Here is a 27,048-nt window from a genome sequence, read left to right on the forward strand (position 1 = left end):
CATGAAAGCCATGCATGCCTTTTACCTCAAAGATTAAATCAGGAATACACTCACCTGTACTTGAACCCAATAACAACAAATGTGAGGAAAACCCTTTTCATGTTACACCGCTGTAAGCATTCTTACAATCATAAGGTCAGGCTTTTATGTCTCCATATAGGCAATTCTGTTTCATTATTCCTATTTGTACATTTTCTACATCATGATTCAAGCCCAGGAGCCTCTCAAATTAAACTAAGCAAAATCTTTGCCATGTTGGTACACAAATTAAGGTGTGGTAGGTTTAGTACTGCCAGAAGGGTCAAGCGAATTGAACTGTCTTTTGAGCCAGTGCCTTTCAAGCACACCTGTCAGCTGAACTCCAATAAGCAGTCTTACATACACTAACATTAGACCTTACCTGATAAGCCTTATCAAAAAAAAAAAAAAAAAAAAAAGTGCCAATATTTTCTTCAAAGTGGAAAAAAAAATCAAAGCCATTAATTTAGCCACAATATTCTAACATCCCAGGAACAAGGAACATGGAGGAAATTTATGTCAGCAGTGACAAAAATGTCTTTTGGAAACCAGGCTTTTGATCCTCTCAATTAATGTTCCTTTGTTACAAGACATGAATGAAACCCAAGTGTTGTTACATTGAAAATGCAGATCAGCAATATCCTCAGGCATAGGGATTTATATGAGAGAAGTATTTTTGCAGTTCAGTTTTTAATGGCTCAATGATTTTTCTGGCCATTAAATGAGTCAAATTCTGACAAAGTGCTAAGTACATAAATACTGATTCTTTGAAAATTCCTTTATTTAAAATTAGACAAAAGCCAGGTCAACATGATTTCTGATATAAATGAAAATGAAAATCAGTGATGTAGGGCTCTGTCTTCCTTTCCTGTGTTTCCCTTAAAATCATGACTATGATTATGATTAGCACAAGTAAAAACCCACACAGTAACATCTTTCCATTTTGGAAGAAAAAAAAAAGCTGTCATCCAGGTTTGTTAAGAAGGAACTGTGAACTGATTCCTGAAAGATGGGGTGAGATGGGGATCCTGTAGAGCCAGCAATCAACCATGTTCCATTTTGTGAAGAACTAAGGCTGACACTGATGTTTTGAAGGCACTGCCATTATAAAACTCCAGTCTTGAGTGGACATTTTTTTCTAAGAGTGCTATTTTGGGAAGTCTGAAATTTTCATGTGTGATTTTAGCTAAGGAGAAAATTTTGTAATTGGAGGATATATACAGAGATATTCTTGAGCTCTTCAGGAAAAGACTAAAATCACTGTGCTGGATGAAATTAGTAAAAAGATAATTGAAGATTTCTCTCTGGATGCTTACAGAACATAAATTTTTATACTTCTTATTTTGCAAATTAATCAAAATAGTCGTTTCGTGCCTATTCAAAAGACACTATGATTTAAAATACCACTGCAAATTTGTAGGTGAAACATATGAGGGTGAAATCTACAGTAGTCAGCCAAATACTGAAAAACACATCGTGGCTGCATTCAGTGTGAAAGCAAACATCAGAGCTCACTTCATTGATCTTGCATTTACCAGAAACCACAGAAACACAAAAAATACTTCTTTCCCCTGAAGAGCTTCCTTGGGGTTTCCAATAAAGCTGAATGGCATCACCCACAAAATGTTTATTCTTGGTGTTAATGGAGATGTCAGCTTTATTCTCTGTAGCAAAAACAATGAAAGAAAATATGTTTTGAAGGAGAGCTAAACAGTCCATGCTAAGTGGTTACTAAATCCATGATCCCAATGTCATTTATTCCAATAGGAAGCTTTCCCCCGACTTCAGCTGATGATGAGTTCAGCCTATCATTGGTTTAGATTAAGCTCTAAGATGCCTCAGGGGAACAACCTGTTCCAAGGCAGCTAAGCTGGAATGAGCTGCTGCAGGTATCTCAGGTACATGACATCCTTCTCACAGACTGCTCATGCACCCAAAACCCCATTCCACTGTTTGGTTGTTGCTCTCTGCCAGAACTTTCCTCCACCGATGATCCCTCTGCAGCCACAGAAGTCGATTTCCTCTTACGGTGCAGCACCAGTGCTCTCTGCATGACTGATACCTATTGAAATAAATTGCCATTTCCCTTTTTAACCTCTGAAGGCCTTCTCAAGATGTAGGTGAGAAATTCACCTTTTCACCAGCAGACCAGTCAAATGATAGCTGTTCAAAAGGCTGAAACCTGAACTAGCCCAGCCACGTTTGAGGCTGCTTTTGGTGTGTCTAACACATACGCAATACCTTTCCAAATTCCTCTTACAGTGAACAACTCAGCTTACACTCATTTCACAAATATGTACTGTAGGTATAAATCCTGCATGCCTCCACTGGTGCTGAAGCTCAAGTAAGGACCAGAAGTTCTTTCCAGTTTTCATACAATCAATCACAGAAACATAGAATGTCCTGACGTGGAAAGGACCCACAAGAATCATTCAATCACAGAATCACAGAGTAGCCTGGGTTGGGAGGGACATTTAAAGGTTATCTAGTCCTACACCCCTGCAAACAGCAGGGACAGCTTCCTCTACATCAGGTTGCTCAGAGCCCTGACCAACCTGACATTGAATCTTTCTAGGCACGGGGTATCTTAACACCCCTTAAGGAAACCTCTTTCACAGGCCACCTTTAGGTACTGGAAGGCTGCTCTAAGGTCTCCACAGAGCTCTTCTCCAGGCTGAAGAGTTCCAATTCTGTCAGCCTTTCCTCTTAGGAGAGGTGTTCCATCTTTCTAGTAATCTTCATGGCTTTCCTCTCCTGGCTCCAATAGGTTCATGTTCTTTCTGTGCTGAGGACCCCAGAACTGGACACAGAACTCCAGGTGGGATCTCACCAGAGTGGCGTAGAGGAGGAGAATCCCCTTCCTCGACCAGCTGCCCACGCTGCTTTAGATGCACCCCAGGACATGCTTGGCCCTCCTGGCTGCCAGGGCACTGCTGACTCATATTCAACTTGTCATTGACCAGGACTCTCAGATCCCTTTCTCCTGGAACTTTCCAGGGTCTCACTTCCTAGTCAATCCATACATCCACAATTGCCCCGTTCCAGGTGCAGAATCCAGCGCTTGCCCACGTTACACTTCATGCAGTTGGTCATTGCCCAGGTCTCTAATTTGCCTACGTCTCTCTGCAGGGCCCCTCTGCCTTCCAGGGAGGCAACAGTTCCTTCCAGTTTGGTATCATCAGCAAAATGATGTAAGTGTAACTTCAAGTCATGTGTCCAAGTCATTTATGAAGACAATGAAGAGGATCTGCCTAGAGGTGTAGAGCTTGCAGCTTGCAGCATAAATCTAACCTTGCTTTGGCTACAGGCCAGAGAAGCCACCAAGCAGAGCACCTGCTAACCTTCCTCACCATGTTCAAAGACATCAGACTTACTTTGTATACCTCAAAGGCCAGTTTTGCATGGCTCTAAAGAATAAACAATTTATCCTTTAGGAATAATAAAGCCAATGAATCAACTTCAGTGTCTCTCAGTAAAATACTTTACCATCACTGAATCACAGCTTTGGGCTACAGCAGCGCACTGAGAGAAGCAGGAGCTACCCACATCCTTTCAAGGCTAGTGAAAACAGCAGCTATCTGCACCCTAATGCCTACAGTTCAGCCCACATTATGTATTTTTGCCAAAATGGATTACCAGTAAGGGAAAACATGTCATTTGTGACCAGCAGAGATACCCCCAAAAGCAAGCAAGATTTAGAAAGTAAGTTCCTCCACTTTCTTAACAGAGCTTATATTGGAAATCAGGTAACAGTATTTGCACTTTTTTTCTGTGCCTCCTACTCTGACCCTTAAGCTCCTAAACAGTCCTTTGAGAAGGAACTTCAATAGGAGCTTAATAGATGGTTTCCTTGCCTGTTTTTTTTGCTAATGATTCAAGACCTGCTAACTGGAGCTTGGAAGGCAAGATAGTTTACTGCTGGAAATCAGTTAACACTCAGACATGTTATCTATCCTGTGGCAAGAGGGTGTTTTGCATTCAAGATAATTAACTTACTAAGGCAGTGAGAACAATTATTTAAGTAACCAAAAGCAAACAGGTCCAATTTGGTGTGCAAGGGCTCACCAAATAAGGTGAGATAGGGTGGAACAAAAAACGCAACCAAATCTGTAGCTCAGGAGTGAGTACTGACTCACACTGCAGCCCTCCTTATAGTGCACCAAAGGGCAATGTTAAGGTTTCAGAACTTCAACATTCATTGAATTTCATCATAAATGGCAATCTGGATGTGACTTGAACTGCATTATAGCCAACTTGAAAAAATCATCCCAGCCTTTGCCAAAATAATCACACAAAACAGATCATTGTGTTCGGTATGCTAAAGGAGAAGAGTGAGAAACTAAATGAAAGAAGAGCTTTTCTTGTACACTGAAAACAACTGCCCATGCTCGGGCCTGAACACAGGACAATGGAGATAGTCCTGCTCATGCTCCAGATGAATTTAATTTCTATCATGCTGGCAGCTTATTAAAGCACATGGCTTGAAGAATCACTCTTCAGGCTAGAACAGCCGTGAAGAGAAAGGAGGCTACAACTGCACTACACCCATTTGCAGACCTACCTCCAAAATCTGTCAGCCAGGGGCTTTGTCTTTGAAAAAGAGCTGAGGAACAAGCAAAGCCCTGTGTAAGTTCTTGATCATTCCCTCAAATGTTCTTGTTTATTGAGCTGTAGATGGAAAGTTCTTGATCAAGTTCTTGATCATTCCCAGCTGTAGATGGAAAAGGGAAGAAACAGGGAGACATAACACAGTACTCCTCATAGTAATGCTATCTATCTGGAGGTGTCCTTGTGACAGTTCTGGCATGGCACAAACTATCTATAGATGGAAAAGGGTGCTGAAAACAGGGATGCCAACAGCCATGCCCATTTCCCATGACCTGCTCAGTCCAGCCTGCTCCATCTCCACTGCCTGTTCAGCACAACCACACAAAGCCCTGCTGGTCTCAGGGATGAGCATTCACAGCCCCCATTGCCACGAACGAGGTAACACAAGACAAGGCTCACCCACACGGAGCAATCTGCAACTCAGAGCCCTACTTAGGCAGATATATATAGCTATAGATATATATAGAGATAGAGATATAAAATCCTCTGCATTTTTAAAGGTGCTAACTGCTCCTTTCTGCCACTGCCTCTGAACCACAACCAGTGCCCTCAGTGAGTCACCCACGTGCTCAGGATCTGCCCACTTCAAATCTTTGTGATCCTGAATATGCACTTCATCTACATTTGTATCGCACTTTATTGTAATAAATAATAATTAGACTTGGAGAGCGAAAGAAAGCACAAAAAATATGGGCTTGGAGGGTAGGAGTGTTTTCCAGGAAGGTGGTAGGTAAGATGTGGGCCAGCACAAAGGTAGTATGCAGTTGTAAACTTACACGGACTATTTATAGAAGGGACTTGAATAAACAAGCATGAAACTCTCTTAATCACATGGGCTGCCAATCCTTTTCTGAATCTGCTGTCAACTGATCCCTGCTATGCCAAGGCAGCTTCGTTCTGAGGATGCTGGGCATGTTTGCATGCTGTTATTTCTGCTAAATTTTATGTAGTTGAAGCAGCACTTTGTGAAAACAGTGCAGCATTCCAGAAATAGCAAGTTCTATTTTCTGCAGCACTCCTTTAAAGTCCCCTAGGCCATCACCATTGTGGGTACAGTAGCTTTTGTACCATGAAAGAAGTGAGATCTGCTTGGATTTTCAAAGAGCATTAGTTGCTAAGTTTTACAATGCCTGATTCTACTTTAGAAGTGTTCTATACTGGTTGCAGCTTCTTTTTTACAAGTAATGTGTTCGAACAAATAGGGGGCAGTCACCCCTCACCCTTGCATTTTCCCTTATGGACTGTGCCCCTGGATCTCACAGGGACTCCTCTGACCTGGAGCAAGTATCACCCTCAGTTCACAGCCTCCAGCACAGGGCTGTCCTCATTCTATGCAGGCAAGCAGCTGGACTCCAGAAAATTATACCCAAGACCAAGCAGTGAGTCCCAGCAGGGTCACAAAGACTTCCCACCAAAATGTGCTGCAAAGCACTCTCCGCACTGGCAGGGCAAGCACAAGCCTGGACAATGGGAGGAAGATATATGTTAATTGGGACTGGGAGCAAGCTTTACTCAGATAAATTGACTTATTTACATTTTAGGGCAGAAATCAAGGTTAAAGCTCATATTTATTAAATTGGATATGACTCCTCTGCTTCTAAAACTCAGCGTGCACATTGTAATGCAATATTTATTGAGAAAAATATTCCAACTTAAATTATAATAGGATTCTAAAAATTGTCTTGTATCATCTCTACATGATGTCAAAACCTTATGAAGCATAATAAAAATTACTACAGATAATAAGGTGGTGGTTTGCACTACATGTTTCAGGTGCAGAGGCACATAACAGACTACTTTTCTGTAGTCTGGCAGTAAAATATCACATAGCTGTAGGGTAAAATGCATCATTAAAACAAAATCCTCACACTTTTCAGGCTGGAAGCTTGGCAGCTTAACTGTAAACAAAGCTGCACTTAAGTAATTTTTACATAGCCAAAAGGACACAATCCTCTGCAGAGCAAGCATGCACCACAGCATGGAGGCTGGAGACAGGAAACACGCTTGTGGTTTGGTTTGCTTCCAAGGCTTTTTGTTTTATTTTAATAAACAGCTGCAAGGTGTTTACTCTGAAAATTTAACACAAGGGCAAAATTTTCTATTAGTATAAATTAGCACCACACGTTTTGGTCATATTTTGCCTATCTCCACCAGAAAACAATTTAGGGCAAGTGATGTAAATCCTGTTGAAAAGCTCTTGCAGTGTGGGTGTTCTCCAGTCAGCCAGCAAGTTCAAGGAGTTTTGGTCTATGGCCCCCTGAGCAAGGGAGACGTTTGGGAGAGGACACATTCACATGCAGAAGTCAATAGAAGCTTTTTGGCCCTTGGAAGAATCAATCCTCTGTTCCCCACTGCAGTTCCCACTCACTTTAACTGACCGACATAGCAGCACCACCTTGAGTTACTCTCTCTTTGCAGTTGCACCAGGGAAATGCCATTCCAGGCACTGTCTACCCAAACAGAGATCTTATTGTTCAGACAAAAAAAAAAAAAAAAAAGAAGATCACAAAAAGTGACCTTTGTGGGAAAAAAAATAAAGAAAACAAAGATAATGAAGAAAAAAAAAAAGAAAAAAAGTAGGATGAACTGAGGCAAAAGAAAAGCCCAAAACCTAACACCCCAGCTCTACCATGGATGTCTGGGCTTTTGGAGCTTCTCATAGCCTACAAGAAGCCTGGATGCACAGGCTATCTTTGCTACTACCAACAAAACTCCTTCCTACCCATTCTGAGGAGATATACAGAGGAGCACTCTGGGATCTCAGTCCCAGTAGGAGATCCAGTATTGTTTTAGTTGCCTGAAGAGATACAGGTTTTGTCCTACCTTAACTTTTTTGAGAAGTAGTAATTTCAGTTAGGAGAATTAATCCTACTTAATCACAACTGGAACATTTAAAAGCCTGGCTCAACTCCATTGACTTTGACTTACCTCACAGATGAAACCGATCTTTTATTCAAAAGGTGTTTTCATACATCTTCTTGTAAAGTGTATTACAAGAGTTCAGCACAGGTCATGCAACAGCCAGGAATCCTGGGTGACCAAAAATAGCTAGGACATCCTGCAGATCTCTACAGAAACAGGTAATTTAAAGCTGATGTGCACATGAGGTAAAAAGACTGGTGTAGACATCTTTAGAAATCCCTTCTGGACCATCATGAATGGCTGTCAGTGAGCCTACATGTTTCTGCTGACCCTAACATCTCCAGCTCTGTGTCATACAGGCTGCAGATGGGCAAGAGTAGGGCACTGGTGTGACCATGTCCTTTCAACAGGGAAATGGTATTTTCTAGTTGACTGCCTGGGTTCACTGCCTGTCAGTCAGCCCACTCAATCATTGGGCAATATCAGTGAGGCTGCTCATGGTCTCTCAGAGTTTCACTGCCCAATAGCCCTTCCCCTTCAGAGTCTGATTTTCCCATTATTGAAGAAGCAATTCAGATAGGTAGGTTTGGATTAGATCTTAGGAAGAATTGTTACTGTGATTGTGGGTTAGGCACTGGCACAGGCTTCCCAGAAAAGCTACAGTTACCTCATCCCTGGCAGTGTCTAATGCCAGGCTGGATGGGGCCCTGAGCCACCTGGTCTAGTGGAAAGTGTCCCTTTCCATGGCAAAGAGCTTAGAAGTAGATGATTTCAAGGTCTCTTCCAACACAAGCCATCCTATGAGTCTGTGAATTGTGGGACACAGTGGGGTGAACTCCACAAAGCCCCACCACAGACATGCAGAGAGGATCTGCTCAGCCCCTGTAGTGGCTGCAGTGTATAAGAACCACTCCTCTAAGAGAGATGACCAATTTGGGTGCCAACATGGAAGACAGGGCTGTCACCTCACCTGTCCAGTTGTAACAGGAACAAATCTGGCTTTGTTGTGCCTACAGGGCTTTGAATTATATTTTGATACTTTCACTACGGCACAGGAATTATCTTATTACGGTGAAGAGATTACTTAATATGCCTGCTGCTGCCAGCTATGGCAAGTGTAGTGACCTAGATTCCTTGTGAACATGCATGGAGCCACATGCACCTGTTTGCTCTCCCATAACTCACTGCCCACCTATTTATTCAACAAGTTTTTCACAGAGCAACTCAGGCAGATTAGTCAGAGGTTCCTACTCCACAAGTGATCTGAGCTGGGGAGAAAAGCTGTTAGAGGATCGCCCACATCTCTGTGCCTTTTGATGATAATTACCTGTTCAGTGCTGCCAACAGCTATGCTCCACTGGCATGTGCAAAAGCAAAACTCCAGGTGTTTGGTAAGCTGTCTGGTCAGCAGGACAGTGTCTAAACAACAGAGGCACTTGAGAGGTCAGGAAGCCTCTGAGATAATGTCTTTCTGTCATGGGTTTAGTGCCCTGCCCCCAAGGCTTATTATCCTTTATTGGATCTAGCCCCCCGTACCCAAACACTGAAGAGTGGGCACAGAAGATACCTAAATACAGACTGTTACTCCCAGAATGTGATTACAAACCCCTCACTAGCAGCTTTGTGCACCACAAGGACACAGCTGGACAAGGAGAAGCAATGCCATGCTGAGACCAAAGGGTATTTAACGCTGGCCCTTGTCAGAGGTGGGAGCACCAGAGGCAGCACATCAGCCTGCACATCATTAGAGCCCTTCTGCTTGTTTACACAAGCAGACTGAGCAAGTTGGTCTGTGATTTCCTCAGGTATGCTGTTGCCCAAACTGCTTGGCCAGACTGTCAGTTGGCAGAGATTTTATGGTCTAAAATCATCAATACACAATGGCTGGACAACAGCTGCGCTCTGCCAGACCTCAAGGCCTAATCCAAAAAGTCCTTTAAATGGGCTGCAGACAAAAGCACATGTGGACACTGAGACATCTGGACAAGCAGAGCCCTGCACGCATCCTGATGAGCACTGCCCCTCACTGTCTTCATACTGCCACAATTCTCTCCAAAAGGGAATTGGCTTAAGGCACTGGCATTAAACTATTAGCCACTTACTGTAAAATTAATCCCCTATTTAAACTCCAATCCCTCCAACACCCTGTTTCCAAGCCTTCCTTCTTACCTCCAGTCCTTTCCTTTTAATAAAAAAGCAGCATATCTCCGAAAGCCGCAGCTCATTTTGATCTCCAGATGTACAAACATCGCTAAAAGCCAGTTTGTAGGTCGTAAATGAAGAACTGAGGAGTTTTATCAAAAACAAACATATGCACACATATACTCACACAAAACAAAACAGAAAAAACACAGCAGAAGGGCAGGATTGCCAATCTCTGAGTTAAAAGGCCATCTGAGGCTTCAGAAAGTTCACCTTGTTAACAGCTAATAAAATTTTATCCTCAGCTATTATTATGTAAAAGTAACTTTTGTGTTCAAACACATGGCTTAAGGAAGCAATACTCCAGTGTTACAATTAGCTTTAATCAAGCATGAATTAGATATACTAGAAACTGACAACTTGTAGAATATCATCACAAGCTGTTTTAATGATAATTCCATTAAAAAGGAAGAGCATACAAAATAGCAAGGTTTTTAAATTACAATTTTTCTACAAATTCATATGTGACCGTGTTCACAGGGGTCCGAGGATGAGGGAAGAGACGAGGATCTGACTCCATGTTTCAGAAGACTTGATTTAGTATTTTATGATATATATTATATTAAAACTGTACTAAAAGAATAGAAGAAAGGATTTTCGAAGGCTAGCTAAGAATAGAAAAAGAAGGAATGATAACAAAGGGTTGTGGCTTGGAGAGAGAGTCTGAGCCAGCTGACTGTGATTGGCCATTGATTAGAAACAACCACATGAGACCAATCACAGATGCACCTGTTGCATTCCACAGCAGCAGATAATCATTGTTTACATTTTGTTCCTGAGGCCTCTCAGCTTCTCAGGAGGAAAAATCCTAAAAAAAGGATTTTTCAGAAAATATCATAGCTACATTCATATATGTTTACCTAACATGGGGAAACACGACGTATTGAGGGGAGAAATCCAGGGCAGTTCTCATACAGAGATTTCTGCACAAAATGTTAAAACATCAAAACTTTTAATGAAATAAAAAACCTCACAAAAAAAATCCTGATCAAGTTTTTCGAGGCTGAATTAAATCTAAGAATTAAACCCAGAAGCAAAGACACACCTTCCTTTGCTTTGGTGACTGACTCTCTAGGAATAGGAGACTCAGTTTAGATGACTGGCTGGAGCCTGGAGCCTGGAGCCAGCCGGGATCGTACCTGGCCATGCCAACTCCCGCTCTGCCTCTGAGCCCTGCTGGCGGCGTGCAGCTGCTCCAGAGGTAAATCCCCACCGACTACACATGGAAGGCACACCTGGAAACTGGCAGGCACACACAGCACGGCCTTTGCCCCTCTCAGCTCTGCAAACTCCCTGGCGAGGCACTGCCTGGCCCAAGCCATGCCCTCACCAGCAGCGGCGCCATCGGCCGGCCAGGCCATGGTGGCCGCTCCTCCGCCCGGCACGGGCGGCCTCTGCCAGGGAGGTGCCATCCACAGCCCAGGCTCCAGCAAATGCTGCCATGGTGCCTGGGGGCTGTGCAAGAGCAACACCCACCTCAGCACGGGCAGGAGAGCTTCTGCATCAGGGCCTCAGCCTGTGCCAGCAGGTAAAAATGGCCGTGGTGCACGCCAGGGGCCTGAGCTCCCTCTCCATTGCCTCACCAGCCAAACCTGCCTCACAGAGATTACACTGCCAGGCAAATTATTCACCAGCATGGAAATGACTGAAGAACGAGCAAAATTATCACAGCTGGAATATCTATATAACAAGCTGGTTACCCACAATGAACTTTCATCCCTGCCGTCAGTTTTGCCTGAAACATCAACTACTCATCTTCCCCGTGAAAAAGAGACAGTTAAGGCCTTCTGGCAATTTACATTTATTAAAAGTCTCTATTTTTTTGTCTTCTTCTAGTCCCATAGCTTGGATCATCCACATTTCTTCTGACTAAAACTCTGAAAACACAATGTCCAAGGCTCCGGGAACACTCTGTATTTGCCTCGCGCCAAGTGGAATGTATTACTAGATTACACATATGATCTTCGTTATCTGGGATATTTAGCCTTTGGCACAGGACCCCTAGAAGTGACATGCCAGAATCACTTACTGTGCACTGGAAGAAGGAAGAACAGACTCTCTGTGAATGGCATAACATTACTTCTATGTAAACAAGGGGAGGAAACACCTTGGAAACTTGTCGAATCTCCAGTTTTTACCTTCCCCTTCTCCAACCATAAAAGCCACATAACAAAATTGAGTAGAGGTAACATTTTAGGAACTTCCTTTTCAGGTTCTTTAGGGATTTATTCATAAAACTTTCTAAAAAATATCCTTTGGGATTTTTTTTTAAAAACAGCCTGTGCTTCCAGCTTACACCAAAATAATATTATAAACACTCTTCATACTGCAAAAAAGAGTTGCTACATTTTCAGTATTTTAACACCTTTAATGTATGGAGACACAGATCTATAAATGGTCTTCCAGACTTAGAAATTGTGAGATTATATTACTTGGTTTCAGCATGTAAAAATATCACCTCCAAAGATCTGTTGAGGTGTGCAATAGAAAAGGGGAAGCTGCTGGCAGCTGCAGCACAGACTTTGGCTGTCCCTGTGAAATATTAGAGATGCAAGCAGAAGACCACCAATGCAGAGGAAAAATTTGGGTTTTGTCACATGTGAAAATTGTTTTGAGCAACGGCAGAACAAAAGCTGAAAATTTTACTTGAAACAAGTCTTTATTATTCTGTGTCAATTATTTGAGATGACAATACCCATTGCTTTAAATCTGGGCCTCAGACATTTCTGTTTCAAGCATGTTATTTGCATTGCACTGAACTGTATCATTAAGTTGTGCAGGTTTCACTAAAAGACACCAAGAAAAAGTAAGAGGAAGATTACAACCGTGGAACAAGTCTGTGGACAAATATAACTAACCCAAATCCTTTGTTGATTTCATACACATTAACGAAGTTAAAAATCAAATTTATTTTTTCTGCACCTAAATATGAGCCAAGAAAAACACCAAAAGCTTACTTTTCCAATGTATTTCTACAATAACATTGCTCAAAGTGCTTCTGAAGAGTACATCTGATGATGTGAAGAGTCTCTACATGGCTATTCATCACAAGTTTGTGATGAAAAAGGAGCTGTAGAGGGAAAAAAGGAAGAAAAACAAGAACAATGTGGCAATGGTGGCCTGCATATCTTCATCTCTTGGATGTAAGGGCCCAAATTCCACCATAATATCTGTACTATTTACTATGTTTCTCTTCTGCGTGCAGGTACAAGTCAAGTGAGGCTTGGATTATAGCAAGGTTTCCCTCTGTGCACCACCATGCCACACAGCCATCCCAGAATTCTTCTGTAGGCCAAATATCATGTAACTCCTTCTATATGATTGACAAGGCAAGGAAAGATTTGTAATGAAAGCTGAATGCTCATTAACCCAATGATACAGCTGGAGAAAAAGATGACAAGCTTTTAAGCACACCACACTTTCAGACTTGCTTCTCTTTCAGGACTGATAAGAGGACAATGGCACAAACAAGCACTGTTTTTTCCAGCTAGATCCTCTTGTCTTGCTCACATGCTTGTGTCATCACAGCTACCATAACACCACCATCGAAAACCTTAGTCCTCTGAATGCTAAATAGCCATCTCCAGATGTCACAATGGTTTCTTTGAATAAATAGCATTTATATTATTCAAAGTAAACTTTAAAATGCCCCAGAGTAAGTCTGTCCAAAGTGCCACTACATTTTATGAAAGTGCCCTGTATATAAACCAGGGACACCTGACATATAAAGTGGTATAAAAATACAAACTGACTCGGCTAAGTATTTCCTGCCCTTTTAAACTTTGCACTTGTTCATTAATTTCAACAAATATTGAGGTGAGCCAGCTGCTGAGGTGAGAGTATTCAAATAAATCCCTCACAGATGTTTGTTAACCTCAGATAGGAGCTTTATTATCTACAAATCATTAATCAACCATTAACAAGTAAGTGTTATGGAGTCCCAGTATTAAGGTTCACTGCCAGAGAAGAATGATAGATTTCGCAGGCTGGCTGTGTCTGTAAGAACTAAGAGCAGAGACAGGTCTGAGGTAAAACATTTGGAGGAGATTAGAAAACATGAGAAGTCATTTTGTTGCTCTTCAGCTCTCCTTCAGAGAAAGCACTTCACCAGAGTTAAGCATTTACACAACAAACGGAGTGGAAAGATCAAACTCATCCATCAGTTTGGTGATGAAGAGGAATGTACTTTGCACAGCCAAACAAGAAAGTCAGGCACAGGTGAGAATTGCTGCTCCTGAGAGCAATAATAAACACCATCCAAAGTGCCACCCTCTAAACTGAAAGACTCTGAAGCTACAAAATCGCCTGCTCTGACTTCAGAGTCCTCACCCAATACCTCTCACAAAGGCCACAGACTTCTGTTGGAAACAATGGAAGCAGCTAAATTGTTCCATGCCACACGCAGAGGACAGACATGACTGAGGCAGCATCCATCAGTTGTTGTGTAGGATAAGCATGGCTTACTGCAGAACAAGGAAATGCATCCCCCTCTTTGGTCCTCTCTACCACATAGCTTCTGCCAACTGGCCATAGGAGAGAATCTTTTCACACACTAGATTTGGAAATAATTCTGATCTGGGCTATACAAGCAAGACACTTCAGAAAGCACAAAATTCTTAGGTGAAAATGTAATGTGTATTACAGTCGGTGTCTCTCCAGCTATTTCTGATTTCTGATACTTATGGAGCAGGCAATAAAGTAAATTCAAAAAGCAGAATTGAAGAAAAATGTTGCCTGAATACCAGCAGGTAAATGAATTTTGACTTTCCTATTTTGCAACTCTGATTTTTTCACAGAATACTTTCACAGGTTTCTGAAATACTGTGGAATTCTAAATTATGCCAACCAGATATTAATTAGATCAAAGACAGAAAACTTTCCACAGCTCACGTACTGATTACTTAACACACCATAGAGTGGGAAAAAATATTCCTTACAAAGCCATACTTTTATTTCCCTCCATAACATTTCTTCATAAAGAGCAGTACACAGCTGGAAGCATTAACAGCCGACCAGATGGTTCACTTCTCGATAAACACGTTTTGTAAGTTTAAAGTCTAATGAACTGCAGTGCAGGGAGAAAAAAGTTATGTATGCAGAGTGGTTCAAATGGCAGGTCAGGGCTGGGGCTGGACAGGGGACTGGCTCCACAGAAACTTCCACTTCTATAGCAGCTTTACATGGGAGGAAGGAGAGAGGGAGGGAGGAAGGATGGCTGGTGCTGGCAGAAGACAAAGGACAAAAAAGGCTGAATGCTTAACACCCACAAATTCAGCCCCACAAGTGCTAATACTGGACAGGGGAAGGTTGTGATCACCAGATCCTGGCCCACATCATTGTCCTGAATCAGCAGGTGCTTCCAGAGCCCTGGAGAGCCTGTACCATGCAGCAGGCAATGACAGAAGAAACTTAGCTCAAATTAAATTGTGCATTTCTACAGTGAACAATCCAGAGTTATGCCTGACAGTGTGGAAGTGCCCAAGGCAGCAAGCACTCATCTTCTTCTGCCCATGCCATCTCCACAGCATGCAATCAAAGCCAGTCACAAACTGTTCACAGCTGAGCAGCCCAAACGTCACATGCCTGGTTACAAACCGCAGAGCAGCCCTGCCCACCCAGACAGGTATAAACAGCTCAGTGGGGCAGCACTGGGGAAACCCCTTCTAGGAGACCACCAGGTGCCTGGGCTGGTTCTGTCACATCTTTCAGCAGCCTTTACAGCTGTGCAGCTACCGAGGAGCCTGAATTGTGTGCAACAACCCGATGCGGACAATAGTTCAAAAACATTTCAAGCTTTGGGCTGAGAAACTGCAAAACAACACAGCCAGCAAAAGTCACTGACTCACCTGGAGGCCGATCTAGATCTGCTGAGTGCTTTGACAAAGATCAAAGATGGTGCAGACTGACGTCTTTGGGCCAAACTCTTCATCTTCTGATTGGAAAGAGAAACAAAATGAAATCACAGGTGAAATTTGGAACAGTAACTGCATGCATACAGACTGGGCACAGCCACACTCCAATTTCAGGCCATGGGAAAAAGGCTGTTAGTGCCCTCAGCAACCCTTGAGGGGGAAAATATCACAGAGAAATTCCCCCTGGAGGGGGAAATATGGTAAGAAAAGCAGGAGCATTACAAGAAAGCCAGTGTAAAGAAAAGCTGAAAAGTAGCGTCTACACACAGATACTTGAGGTACCCTGCACACACGAAATAAACACATAGAGCTGGTCCTCATCCACTTTTTTGTCCCTTAGTAAGATGTATTTATCAAATATCCAGATGGTGGTTTAAATTTCAAATACTTCATACATTTCTGTGTCACATCTGACATCTACCATTATTTAAGGTTTGTATTCTACTCACCTGACCTTAAACATTATATTAGGCTACCTCTTTTTAACAAATCTTTAGAGATGAGAGCATTTTCCTTCCCTACTACTCAATCTGGAGCATATCTTACCCCTCAGTAGCCAACAATGACACATTTTTTGTTGCTGATTATGCATGAGAAAAATAAAATGGGGAGAGACAGGACAGTTGTTAGCACAGAAGTAGAAAGAGAATGGGAAAAAGGAGACACTCAAAGACAGAGAACACCACAGGGGAAAAAAAAGAAAGCACAAGGAAGAGATGAAAATGTCAGTAGCTAACAAGAGAGCATGGATTTCCAGTCAGTGAAGTTGAACACTACAATAAAAATCCTGAGCAAATAAATACCACAGTTTTCCCCAGAGGTAGAAATTTTCAAAAGCACCCACAGGAGACAAAAACACACATTTTCCTGAACGCACATGTGTTCACCACAATGCATTCAGTCTCCCTCCTGCAGCCAGAAGCAGGACCAGCAGAGCAGTCCTGGCCCTAACCCTGGAGGGCTGTCTTGAACTGGTTGTGCAGCCTGCTGCCAAGGTGCACGACCTCTCCTCTCACTGACCCTCCACCAGAAGGGTGACTGTTACCTTATTTAGCTCAAATACTTTTCAGAATAAACTGGGGAACAAAAGAACCAGGGTCAAACTCCTCCTGAGACCCTGACAGGATAATATCCAACAATGCAGTGGTACCTTACAGCACCACTGAGAGCCCACAAACAGGTGAACCTCTGACAGCCATGAAATCCCTGCTCTCAGCTAATCACAGAGCATGACTCTCTTCCTTCATACCAGAAATAACCTCTGACTACCAGGACAAATATGTCAGGACAGTGGGAACAACTGATTCTTCTGCCAATGTATGTGCTGGACGTGGCACTCGTTCTGTTTGGGCAGGTGCACAGTGTGCTCCCCTCGGAGAAACTGCATATTTTACTCACTTGTGACAAGTGCATTTATTTTACTCACTGCAGTCCATCTGTTATTGTGTCAGTTTTTTGGTTCTCTCTTTATTGATGCAGAGCACGCTTGTTTGTTTTGCCACTCAGTTACAGCTATTGTGCAGCAATTGTTATAAATTCAACTGTGTAATTTCAATTTGCCTTTAAAAATTATCTCCTCCTCCATATTTTATCAAAAAATAACCTTCTCTTATAGAGAAGACTGATAAATTAAGTCTTGGAACATTTAGCTGCCTCCAATTGGACTATAACTGGATACTAAGAGATTACTAACAAAAGAAATGTCCCTTTTAAATAGTTTTTTAAATAGCTAAATAAGATAAATTGTTCTAGTGAATTAAATCTGTTTGTCTTACTGCTAGCTAATCTGAAAAGCTGTTAGAGGTTTTAAAAGTAGCACACCTGCAAATACAAAGACAAAAGGAAATCTGTGTAACAATGCAGTGTAACATGCCACAGAAGACCAGCCACATGTCACACAACAGGCAGATTTCAGAAGTTAATATAAAGCATCACCTCCCAGTGGGAAATTTACTGCAATTTACACATTACTGGGCAGGTGGCTTTTTGGGGGCATAAAAACTGGAGCATCTCAGCTCCTGCAAATGCAGTGGAAGTTTGATTACATTTTCAAAGAGATCTTCAGGTCTGAAAAGAAAGCCACTGGGAAAAAACCTGCAGTATTTTAAAATCTATGGCAATTACAGCATTATTTTTCATGCTTGGGTTAGCAGTGCTGAATAGCACCTGTGCCAGCGAGATTCTAGTCTTGACTCAAATGTCTGAAGACCAAAGCAAAGTCTAGACTACAGCAAATTTAGGAAGAGCTCCAATAACTGGCAGAGATTATCTTGGTTAGGGGGATCCCAGAGGTCTGTGAGCCAGCCTCTCTGAACCTGCTGACAGCAAGACCCATTCAAGCAGGCCACCCTGGGACACCTCCAAGGATGAGATTCCACAGCCTCTCGGGGCAAACTCTTAGCACAGCTACTAAGCATATCTTAACAGAAAAAAAAATAGCCTCAAAACATAAAAAGATCACTGATGAGAAAAGGAAAATTTTCACAGCACTCAAGTGAGTCAGGTCAGCTGTATGCAAATAAACACATTACACAGAGACATTGATTACAGACAGAAAGGGGTGTTTTATTTCTGTTTTGCTACGTACAGAGTTTGGGAAGAGAAAATAAGTGACCATTATGACAATTTGAATCGATTCACTTTGAGAAGGGAGAGGATAAATTCACTTTTCTTTAAGTTGGATCCAGTTGCCTGCTATCCTCATTTATATTGCTTTTATTATGTGCAAGGATGGCAATGTGGAGAAGAGGAGATATATCCTGAACAGCTGTTGTGAGAGCAGATGTTTGGGAGGAAAAGGAGATGCACTGACCAATTATCTAAGCATGGGACACAGAGAAGCATTTCTCAACATGTGTCCCACATCATTACCTCCCATTTTTTCATCTAAATATTAGAAAGGTCAACACAGACAGAAATTCTCATACTTGCTGGCTGAGTCACGCCCATGTGAAATGTATCATAAAATCAGTATCTATGATGAATGTTTACAGTGTGCCAGATGCAAAGATGATAATCTTGTGTCAGTCAGGACAAACTAGAGTTACTTCTGTCTTCCTCACATCCAAAAGCTGGAGTTGCTGCCCCTTCCCCTCCGATTCAGGTTTAACTTCATACTTTCTGCATTTCTGGTTGTGGTTGTCTTCACTTCTTAACAGAAACAAAAAGGTTTTGCAATTTCAGTTGTTGGACTGGTGGTAGTATTTGGCCAGTTTCTCCTGTGGTATAAAAAAAGTCATAGTCCTGTAGACTGGAGAAGAATGAATTTACATCAGATATCAATCAGACCTACAATCTGACACACTGTTTTGTAAACCGTGATGGTAGGCGGTTTATGAGCAGACCAGCCCACCATGCTGAAGACAGAAAGCTTGCAAAACATCACTGAAAATATGTTGTCTCTCCTCAGAAACCCCCATGGGTTACAGTAAAACTTGCACAAGTATCTCCCAAGTCATCAGCTTGGGGAAAAATCTATTCCTGGATGCCAGTATTCAACTAATTTTGCCTCACAGTGGAAGCGGATGATGGCACTATTTGAAATTTATATAAATCAATATATTGCCAAGTTGCAACATTGATTTCCACTGTGGAAAGGTAACACATGGTAAGACCAAAAAATCTGGAACTGTTCCTGCACTTTACATGTATCACTTTACTATATCACGCTTCTAAAGAGAATGGCAGAGTGTGAATTAAATAAAGAATGTATGAAAAAAAATAATGGTACTTACTATTTATTTTGTGGTGTTAAGTAATGCATATAGAGTGTTTATAATATTTTCAAGTGTCTAGAGAAGTTAAAAATTATGCACTAAGTGGATACCCTGCTGCAGCTACTGGTGAGAGCAGGCAGGCTAAGCCAGGGGCTGTGTGCAGTGAATCCCCAGGAACACACTGCCCACATTGCCAGGTTGTGCTGCCTGACCCGTGCCATGGTGAGACACAGGCAGGAAGATTCCTCTCCCCAGCCTCTGACTCACACACCTGAGCTGTCTGCCCTGTGCTCCTTTTAGAGCTGACAGAGAGAAAAGGAAAATTTAGGGCACGGCTCATCTTGTCTGAAGAAGTTTTTCTCCACTGACTGTAAAAGAAAAGCAAGGTGACCAAGAAAATAATCATCATCAATCCTCTCCTTGCTATCTGAGCAAAGGACAGGGAATAGAAAAACATGTATGCTCAGTAACTCAGGGAAGAACTGTCTTCTTGCAGTGGTTTGAGCTTAGGATGAGAAAATGTTGCTTGATGTCTGTTTAAGAACAGACACACAAAACAGTCGAAAAATTTACTTAGTTCCTGAGTGACAGGTAAACACAGCAGAAATGCCTCCTCAGCAATGTGCAGATAACCTTGTTAAAGCCTCCCCAGACACTGAAGGATTTCAGGCTCCTGATTTACAGGCTCACTCCAGAAATGGGTCAAGGCTGGGACATCTGCCTGGGTCATTTAACTGGGTGACAGGGACAGCTCTCAGATGTGCCAATGCCTTGAGCTGAGGATTGCTTTCAAGTGGCTAAGCTCTCCCTTTCACTGCTTTATTTTTCTAACGAAAGGAAGTCCGATTTTAACAAATCCTACTCTCTAAATGTATTTAAGTTAACTGCAAGGGATTTCACCCATGCAAACTCTGCTCTTGTTGTCTGAGCAACAAAACATATCTGTGGCACACACTCCTGGTTTAGCTAGATATCAACCAAAGCACTGACAACAAATCCATACCTGAAACTGTGGGGCAGTTTTTAAGTTTCACCTAAATGCCTGAAAATCAGAAAAATCACAACAACCCTCAGCATATAGCAGTCAATTTTGCAGAATAGCTGGGCATCACTCTTACCCCTGTATCACTGGAGCACTTATGAGAGGCAATAGATTATATTTTCCTACCTACTAAAATCCAGTATTTGTTAGACTTACAGACTAGAGTTGTCAAAAAGTACCAAAAATAACAAGAATTCTTATACTCTGTTAAAGGAAGAAATGGACCTATGCTGACCTATAGCATTCTTGAGCCCTCAAAAACAGGGTGAGAAGATGACTGCATTTGAACTGCTGGCTCAAGCAGCAGAGATGTAGAGAGACCCATTTACCATAAGGGCAGAGCAGGTGACAAAACTATGTGCTTTTGTTTATGCTGGCAGAATACTTTTACTTACAAGGACCTTCCTAGAAAGAAAGCCATTTTTGGATGGATAATTGTGGAGAAAACAATTGCAGGGGCACAAGACAAAAGAGCTACCAACACAGTGGACCCAAAAGCACATCCTCATGGAACAGCAGCTGCCAGAGAGCACAGCAAAGGCTGAAGGCTATCTCGGAGTAGAAAGAAAAATGGATAAAAGAAACCAGGAACAAAACATGTTTCACCATTCTTCCCGAAGGATACAAATCTTTGGAAGCACTTATATGGATGTCTTCATAAGATTCCACTCATCTACATCACAAGATGAAGATGTGAAAGATCAGGAAACACATCACAGAGGAGGGGAACATTGAGTATGCTGCTTGTGGGTCCTGCACTGAGTCAGGGCACTGTTCAGACCAGTGACTCTGTTTGTGATGGTCTTGCTGAAGCCCAAAGTTTCCTTTCAAGCTTGCCACAAAGCATGAAGGTTAATACATGGATAAAATTCTGCCCCAGTTTCTGTATGTACAGACTTTCTCAGCAGCAGTTTAGAGATGACAGAGAGAGGAGATTCCCCCCACTCCACATCCCTACTTCAAGCAACATTAAGTAAAAAGGCAATAATTTTTTATTTGTGGTTCTTGGGTGTTACATCCCACATGACCTACTGTGCCCCTCTCTTTCCTAGTGCCACCAGGAAGGGCAAACAAAAAACCCAGGAATAGGAAACTCAAGAACTAGCACACATTGTTTTCTGCATAATTTTCAGGTTCTCTCATGGACAGAGAAATGAAGGATTGCTAACACTAGTTAGTAATTGAATCAGCACCAGGAGGCACATCACCACAGGAAGTTACCACAAGCCAGCACACCCTACCAAGGTGATTTTAACCTAATGACCCACTTTGCAGGTGATTTCATTAAAGTAGGAGCTTTTTCAGTCCTCATCAGAGACAAAATAGCTCCAGGATATATCTGCAGGATGATAGGAATTGTTCATCACTTCACTAAATAATGCCAGAAGTGTTTCTATGTGTCTGAAATTTCCAGCACTACCAGGTGTGATTTTAGAAACAACCCACCACATCCTCAGCCAGGACAGAATCTTGCAGGAAGAAGAAATCCCTGCTTAAGGAGATTTATCTTAAAAAAGATAAATCTCTTGGCATGAGATCAAGGTATCATACAATATAATGGCAAATACATACTTGATTCATCTTTTCAGAGTAAAACAAGGGATGAAGATTATGAATTATTACTCTTCCAATGCCATTAATTTGCTTGAATTTGTCCATTTAATACACTGTTGAGGAACACTAGAACTCTCTTTTCCCTGCCAGTAAACTGTTGCTGCATTTGTGACCAGAATCACAAAGAAACACGTATTTACAGTGATGGAATTGCCAGATTTCAAGTCTCAAACCATAAATGCTACTTTGATTAGTATTCAAAATGGTTAATTTTTTGCACACTTTGTAGATGTAAATATTAATTGCTGAGCCTCCAAAACATTATAAGAATTTACTTGAAATCTTCAAGGATGCAGCAAAAATCCTAGGACTGACTCCTTGAGCTACCAGATATTGTTCTGCATAAAATATTCAGGGTTGGTTGGAATCTAGCCCCTCTGAGAAGAGAGAAGTGAAACACCAGGAAATTATAAATATGGTTAAATGACCCAGCTGCTACTGCTGACACAGTTACATTGGCATAAAAGACATCTCTGCTGCATGGTTTGTTTTGACAAATTTGTAGAAATAAGCTCTATCAGTATAATCACTTTTACTCATGCTACTGCAATCCACTTCAGTTGCATCAATTTATTGGTATTGGTTTCTAAGCTAAACCGTCAATACAAAACTTCTCTGTAGGTCAATCACACATGGTGACTCCAGTGACTCCAGTAAGTCCAGTAAAGGAGGGAAACTAGCCCAGAATTTTCCAAAAGCATTAACTAAAACACTGCACTTCAATGTCACCTTTTAGCAGAGTGTTGTAAGCATTTAACAGAGAGAACCTCCCACAGACTGTGAGGTAGGTTAGCAGTGCAAATTATTTTGCATGCCAAGAACAGGCACAGAAACGTTTCCAGGATATTAGTTTAAATGGTCACATAAAATACATGAAAAAAGCCCTAGACATTTTCTGTCCCTGTTCTGGTTCTGTGGTGTGATCAAGCACGTGATCCTTCAGCTTGGTTTTGACAGCCAAGTGGAAGATGAAGTAGGAGTTCAGAAACCACAGAACAATGCAGCAAATCTCAGCTAATCTGAGCAAACATAGTCACAATAATAAAAAGGGAGAAAGGCTCAGTGGTCGACTAGCATCACATATTTAGAGGTAGCTTTTGCCAGAAAGCAAAACAGTGTTGTTAAATACATATTTGCAACAAAATTGTTTAATTGACATGTTGTGTCACCAGCATCAAAACTGATTTCTTGCTAACACATTCTTCCATTTCACTGAATGCAACCAATACAAACAAGGTAAGATCCCTGTTACCAAAAAAGATTTTCCATGTTGTGAAAAAATGATGCATTGGCACTGAGTAGAAGACAACAAAGAGGCGTATATAGAGTCCAAAGGACCCAAACAGTAAAAGAAATATTTGAACTGTCACTGAGATTCAGCTTCAGGCAAAATTAGGAGTACTCCCTTCCTGTACACGGATAAAGGCAGGAATCTTCTTCCCCAGAGAGACACAAAGAGGTGACATGCTAGCGTCTCAAGGAAGCACCACAACTGTGGACAAGCAGCTGGGCTGCTGGCTGGATGTTGGTGGCTGCCTATGCTGGTTGTGCACGGTGTACAAAGCTGCCATATGCTGCAGGGCCCAGCCAGGGTCTCAAGCTGCTTCTCCACAGGAGGATCTCCATCTGTACCCCCGCTGCATGTGCCTCCACGCTGAGGAATTCCAAAAGGGCTGCCAAGATCCGTAAAAAGTAATATCCCTGCTCTCTTGTCAGCGTTGGCAAAAACAAGGTCTGCATTCCTTCGACTGTGGGCTCTCTGGAGCAGGAATGGGAAACACAAGTGCTACCATTAATATTTGTCCTCAGAATGCTGAATAATGAAGTGGAACTTGCACGATAAAAGCGTTCATCTTCGCAGTACTCGAACATAACTTCTCATTTCAGCTGGGTGCCTAGCATCAGGGCTCTGCCAGGTTGGAAGGTACAAGGTGTTCTGTCTTCAGCAAAAATGAAATAAATGTTTGATAAAAATCAAAGCTGCACATGTAGCCATCTGAAATTAGATCACAGCACTTGGAAAGAGTGAGTATCTGCTCCATCATTTTGCCCAGCTGGGCAGCAGAAGGTACTCCACCACCTTGTGTAGGTGTATCACATGCCCAGTTCAGAAACCAATCAGGTATTAACTGCAGTACTTTAAGTGTAGTAGAAATCGTGGCAAAACTCTCTCCAGGCAACCATTCCACCACTGACAGCAGCTGCCATAAGAAGAGGTCCCCAGGGCTGCAGTCAGGCTGGACTTGTGGCTATGTGGCTTGGTGGGACACAATCCATGGAAACACACAGCATCACCTCCCAGTCCAAAGAGACCCATCAGCACTGCTGTGCCACGGCCAGCAAAATCCCAGGGACTGCTCAGCCACAGCGTTGGACACAAGCTCAGACTTTACTACCATCCTAAATTGTCACCAGGTGGACAGATTTACTAAGAGACACTGAAACCTGGCCAGTCATTCTAATCCTGCCAGCCTATTTGGCAGTGGTCTGAAGTGCACCTCTAAAGACAAGGCAGTGAATAGATTTAAATGTCATTGTGAAGCAAAATCTGCAAGGCAGCAAGGTACCAGCTCTACTTTGGATAGAAAAACATTTCAGCACTTGCTAAACCCTAGAGAAAAAGAGAATTTCTGTTTTATACAGCAGGAAGAATCTGGTTATCACAGCTCGTTACAGCTAAGTAAAAGGCAGAAACAAGTGCTTGGCTGTATGCAGAAGACAGCATTTTGCACTTGATTGTGTCAAATGCTGAAAAACAATCTGAGACATCAAACAGATTTTACAACCAGTGTTGAAGACGGGATGAGATTCCTCTGCTACCAATTGTATACACCGTGCACAAGGTGCTTCTTCAGGGAGCTTCTTATATTCCTCTTGCACAAAGCACGTGCGAGAGCAGCCACCAAACACCCTCATCTCCAACAAACCCTTCCCTCGCCCTCTCCAGGCACACATGCAGCCGATCCCTCCTCGATCCCCTGGATAACCGCTCTGCAAACCATTCCCCAGCTCCGATATCCACCGAGCAAAACCTCCAGAAATACATCCAGCAAAACGTCCTTTAGGTTTCCCCACGAGATCCATGTAGCAAACCCTTTTATCGGTCCCGCACATCCGTGCAGCAGCACCCTCCGCGCCAGCTGCCTGGGAGATCCCTGCAGCCAGGCCCCGTGCCCGCACCGCACAGCACCCGGCAAACCCTTCCGAGCTGCCCGGGACAGCTGAGCAGCGGCGCTCCGGACCTACCCCGGACACCCGGAGCAGCCTCCCCGTGCTGCCGGGACCTGCGTGCAGCCACCCCCGAGGTGCCCGGTTATCCACCGGTCACCGGGCACCGCCGCACTACCGGCTCCCCGGGGAGCACGAACCCTTCCCGCCGACAGCCCCGGCTCCGCCAGCGGCTCCCCCGAGCCCGGTTCCGACGGCGGCGTACAGGACGCGGGGAGATGGCGCGGCGGAGCGCGCGGTGTGGCCGCGCTGACCGGCGGTGCCCGCCGCGGGAAGCTCCGGGACACGGGCGAGGACCGGGGGGCGCTTTCCCGTGCGGTCTCCGGGGGCGGCCTCACCTTCTTGCTGTCGGCGGCGGCGAAGCCCCTGGTCTCGCCGCTCACCGAGGACGAGCGGGCCGGGCCGAGGTGCTCCTGTTGCGGGGACATCACGTCCATACAGCCCCGCGCCGCCGCGCTCCCGCCGCGGGGACACCCGCGCCGCCGCCGCCCGCACCATGGACAGGGCGCGCCGCGCCGCGCCACGCCCCCCGCGCGCGGGACACGCCCCCGATGGACACGCCCTCGCAGGCCACGCCCCCTCCGCCGCGCCGGGCCCGCTCCGGGCAGGGGGGTCCCGCAGCGGCAGGGCGGAGGCGCGCATGCGCGGCCTCCGGGGGGCGCGGGCGGACGGGGACGGCGGTGGGCGGCGGTGCGCGCGCTCGCGTCCCGCGCCTGCGCGCGCTGCGGGGCCGGGGGCGCGCGGGGACGGCGGCGAGCCGGGAGCTGAGGGATCCCGGGAACGGGACGGGTGTGACAGGGACACAGCTCTGCGGGGCATGGCGGGGGTCACAGCGCTGGGGGCGCGCTGCACGGTGCCCGAAGTGGCGCGGGTGTTGTGGGCACAGGGCGCTGTGGTGGGCGGTGCGGGCTCAGAGCACCGGGAGCTGCTGTGCGGTCCCGGGAGGAGTGGCGCGGGTGCTGCCAGAACTGTGGTGCCCCGTATGTCCCTGCACAGCCGGTTCAGCGCCAGGCATGGCTCTCCCCTGAGCCCTCCCGTCTGAGGAGCGAGCAGTGGGCTGGGGGCAGCTCTGGGGGTCCCGGCGACCACGGCACCAGAGGCTCCCAGTGCGCTCCCAGTGCCAAGGGGATGCCATCGCCAAGGGGATGCCATCGTGCTCTGGGAAGCCGTGAGCAATAAGGAGGAGGGACCGCTAGTTCCACTAATGGATGGTGTTGGCTCAAGAACAAATGGTTGTAAGTAGGCTATAAATTAATCTCAGCTGGTGAAGGGAAGAAAGCGTACTGATCGTACTGATCCGAAGGGGAGGAGGATCCCTGCCAGCCAGGAGCAGAAGGTGTAGCGCTCCAAATGGTGGTGGTTTGATACAGCCGTCCATTATTGTATACCTTCATTAAATGTGGTGTCTTCAGCAGTGAGGGGCTACTCCTGATCACCCAGGAGGTTCTTTTCAACCCTTCCTACGTGTTGTGAGGGATATTTTTATCTCCAGCCTTTCTAGCTGTTATAGACTCTAAATGCATTTTCTCCCACGTTGATCACAAAAGGAAAAGCAGAGACCCTACCATCTCATGTGCAGCATTTCACTGCTTTCCTTCTGCAAGATGAATTTTTACATCCCCGTGGTGAATTGGATTGGGAAGAGATTCAGTTTTAACAAGATTACTTTACATCTGGAGAACCCAATCTGGTTCTCCTCCTGGAAGCACGAATGAATGTGCTGCTTCTGCAGCTTGGTGGCGGTGGCTCTTGCCATATATGACTAAAATAGTCGTAAATGATGAATTTGGTTCCATGTTATGTGGCTACCCTGGATGCATTATTTAGGCTCAGCATGTCAATGTAA

General features: G+C 44.0%; 1 protein-coding gene across 1 annotated transcript in view; it reads right to left on the reverse strand.

The window, feature by feature from the left end:
* ARHGAP20 (Rho GTPase activating protein 20) overlaps window positions 1–25,639 on the reverse strand; it is a 56,671-nt gene extending 31,032 nt beyond the window's left edge. Inside the window, exons 1-2 of the mRNA XM_059466239.1 lie at window positions 25,541–25,639; window positions 15,537–15,622 (exon numbers count right to left, since the gene is read on the reverse strand). Of these exons, the coding sequence (XP_059322222.1) occupies window positions 15,537–15,622; window positions 25,541–25,639 (185 nt within the window). The remainder of the gene's footprint in view (window positions 1–15,536; window positions 15,623–25,540) is intronic.
* Window positions 25,640–27,048: the final 1,409 nt, after the last annotated feature.

Source organism: Ammospiza nelsoni, chromosome 2, assembly GCF_027579445.1.
Source record: "Ammospiza nelsoni isolate bAmmNel1 chromosome 2, bAmmNel1.pri, whole genome shotgun sequence".
Classification (NCBI taxonomy): Eukaryota; Metazoa; Chordata; class Aves; order Passeriformes; family Passerellidae; genus Ammospiza; species Ammospiza nelsoni.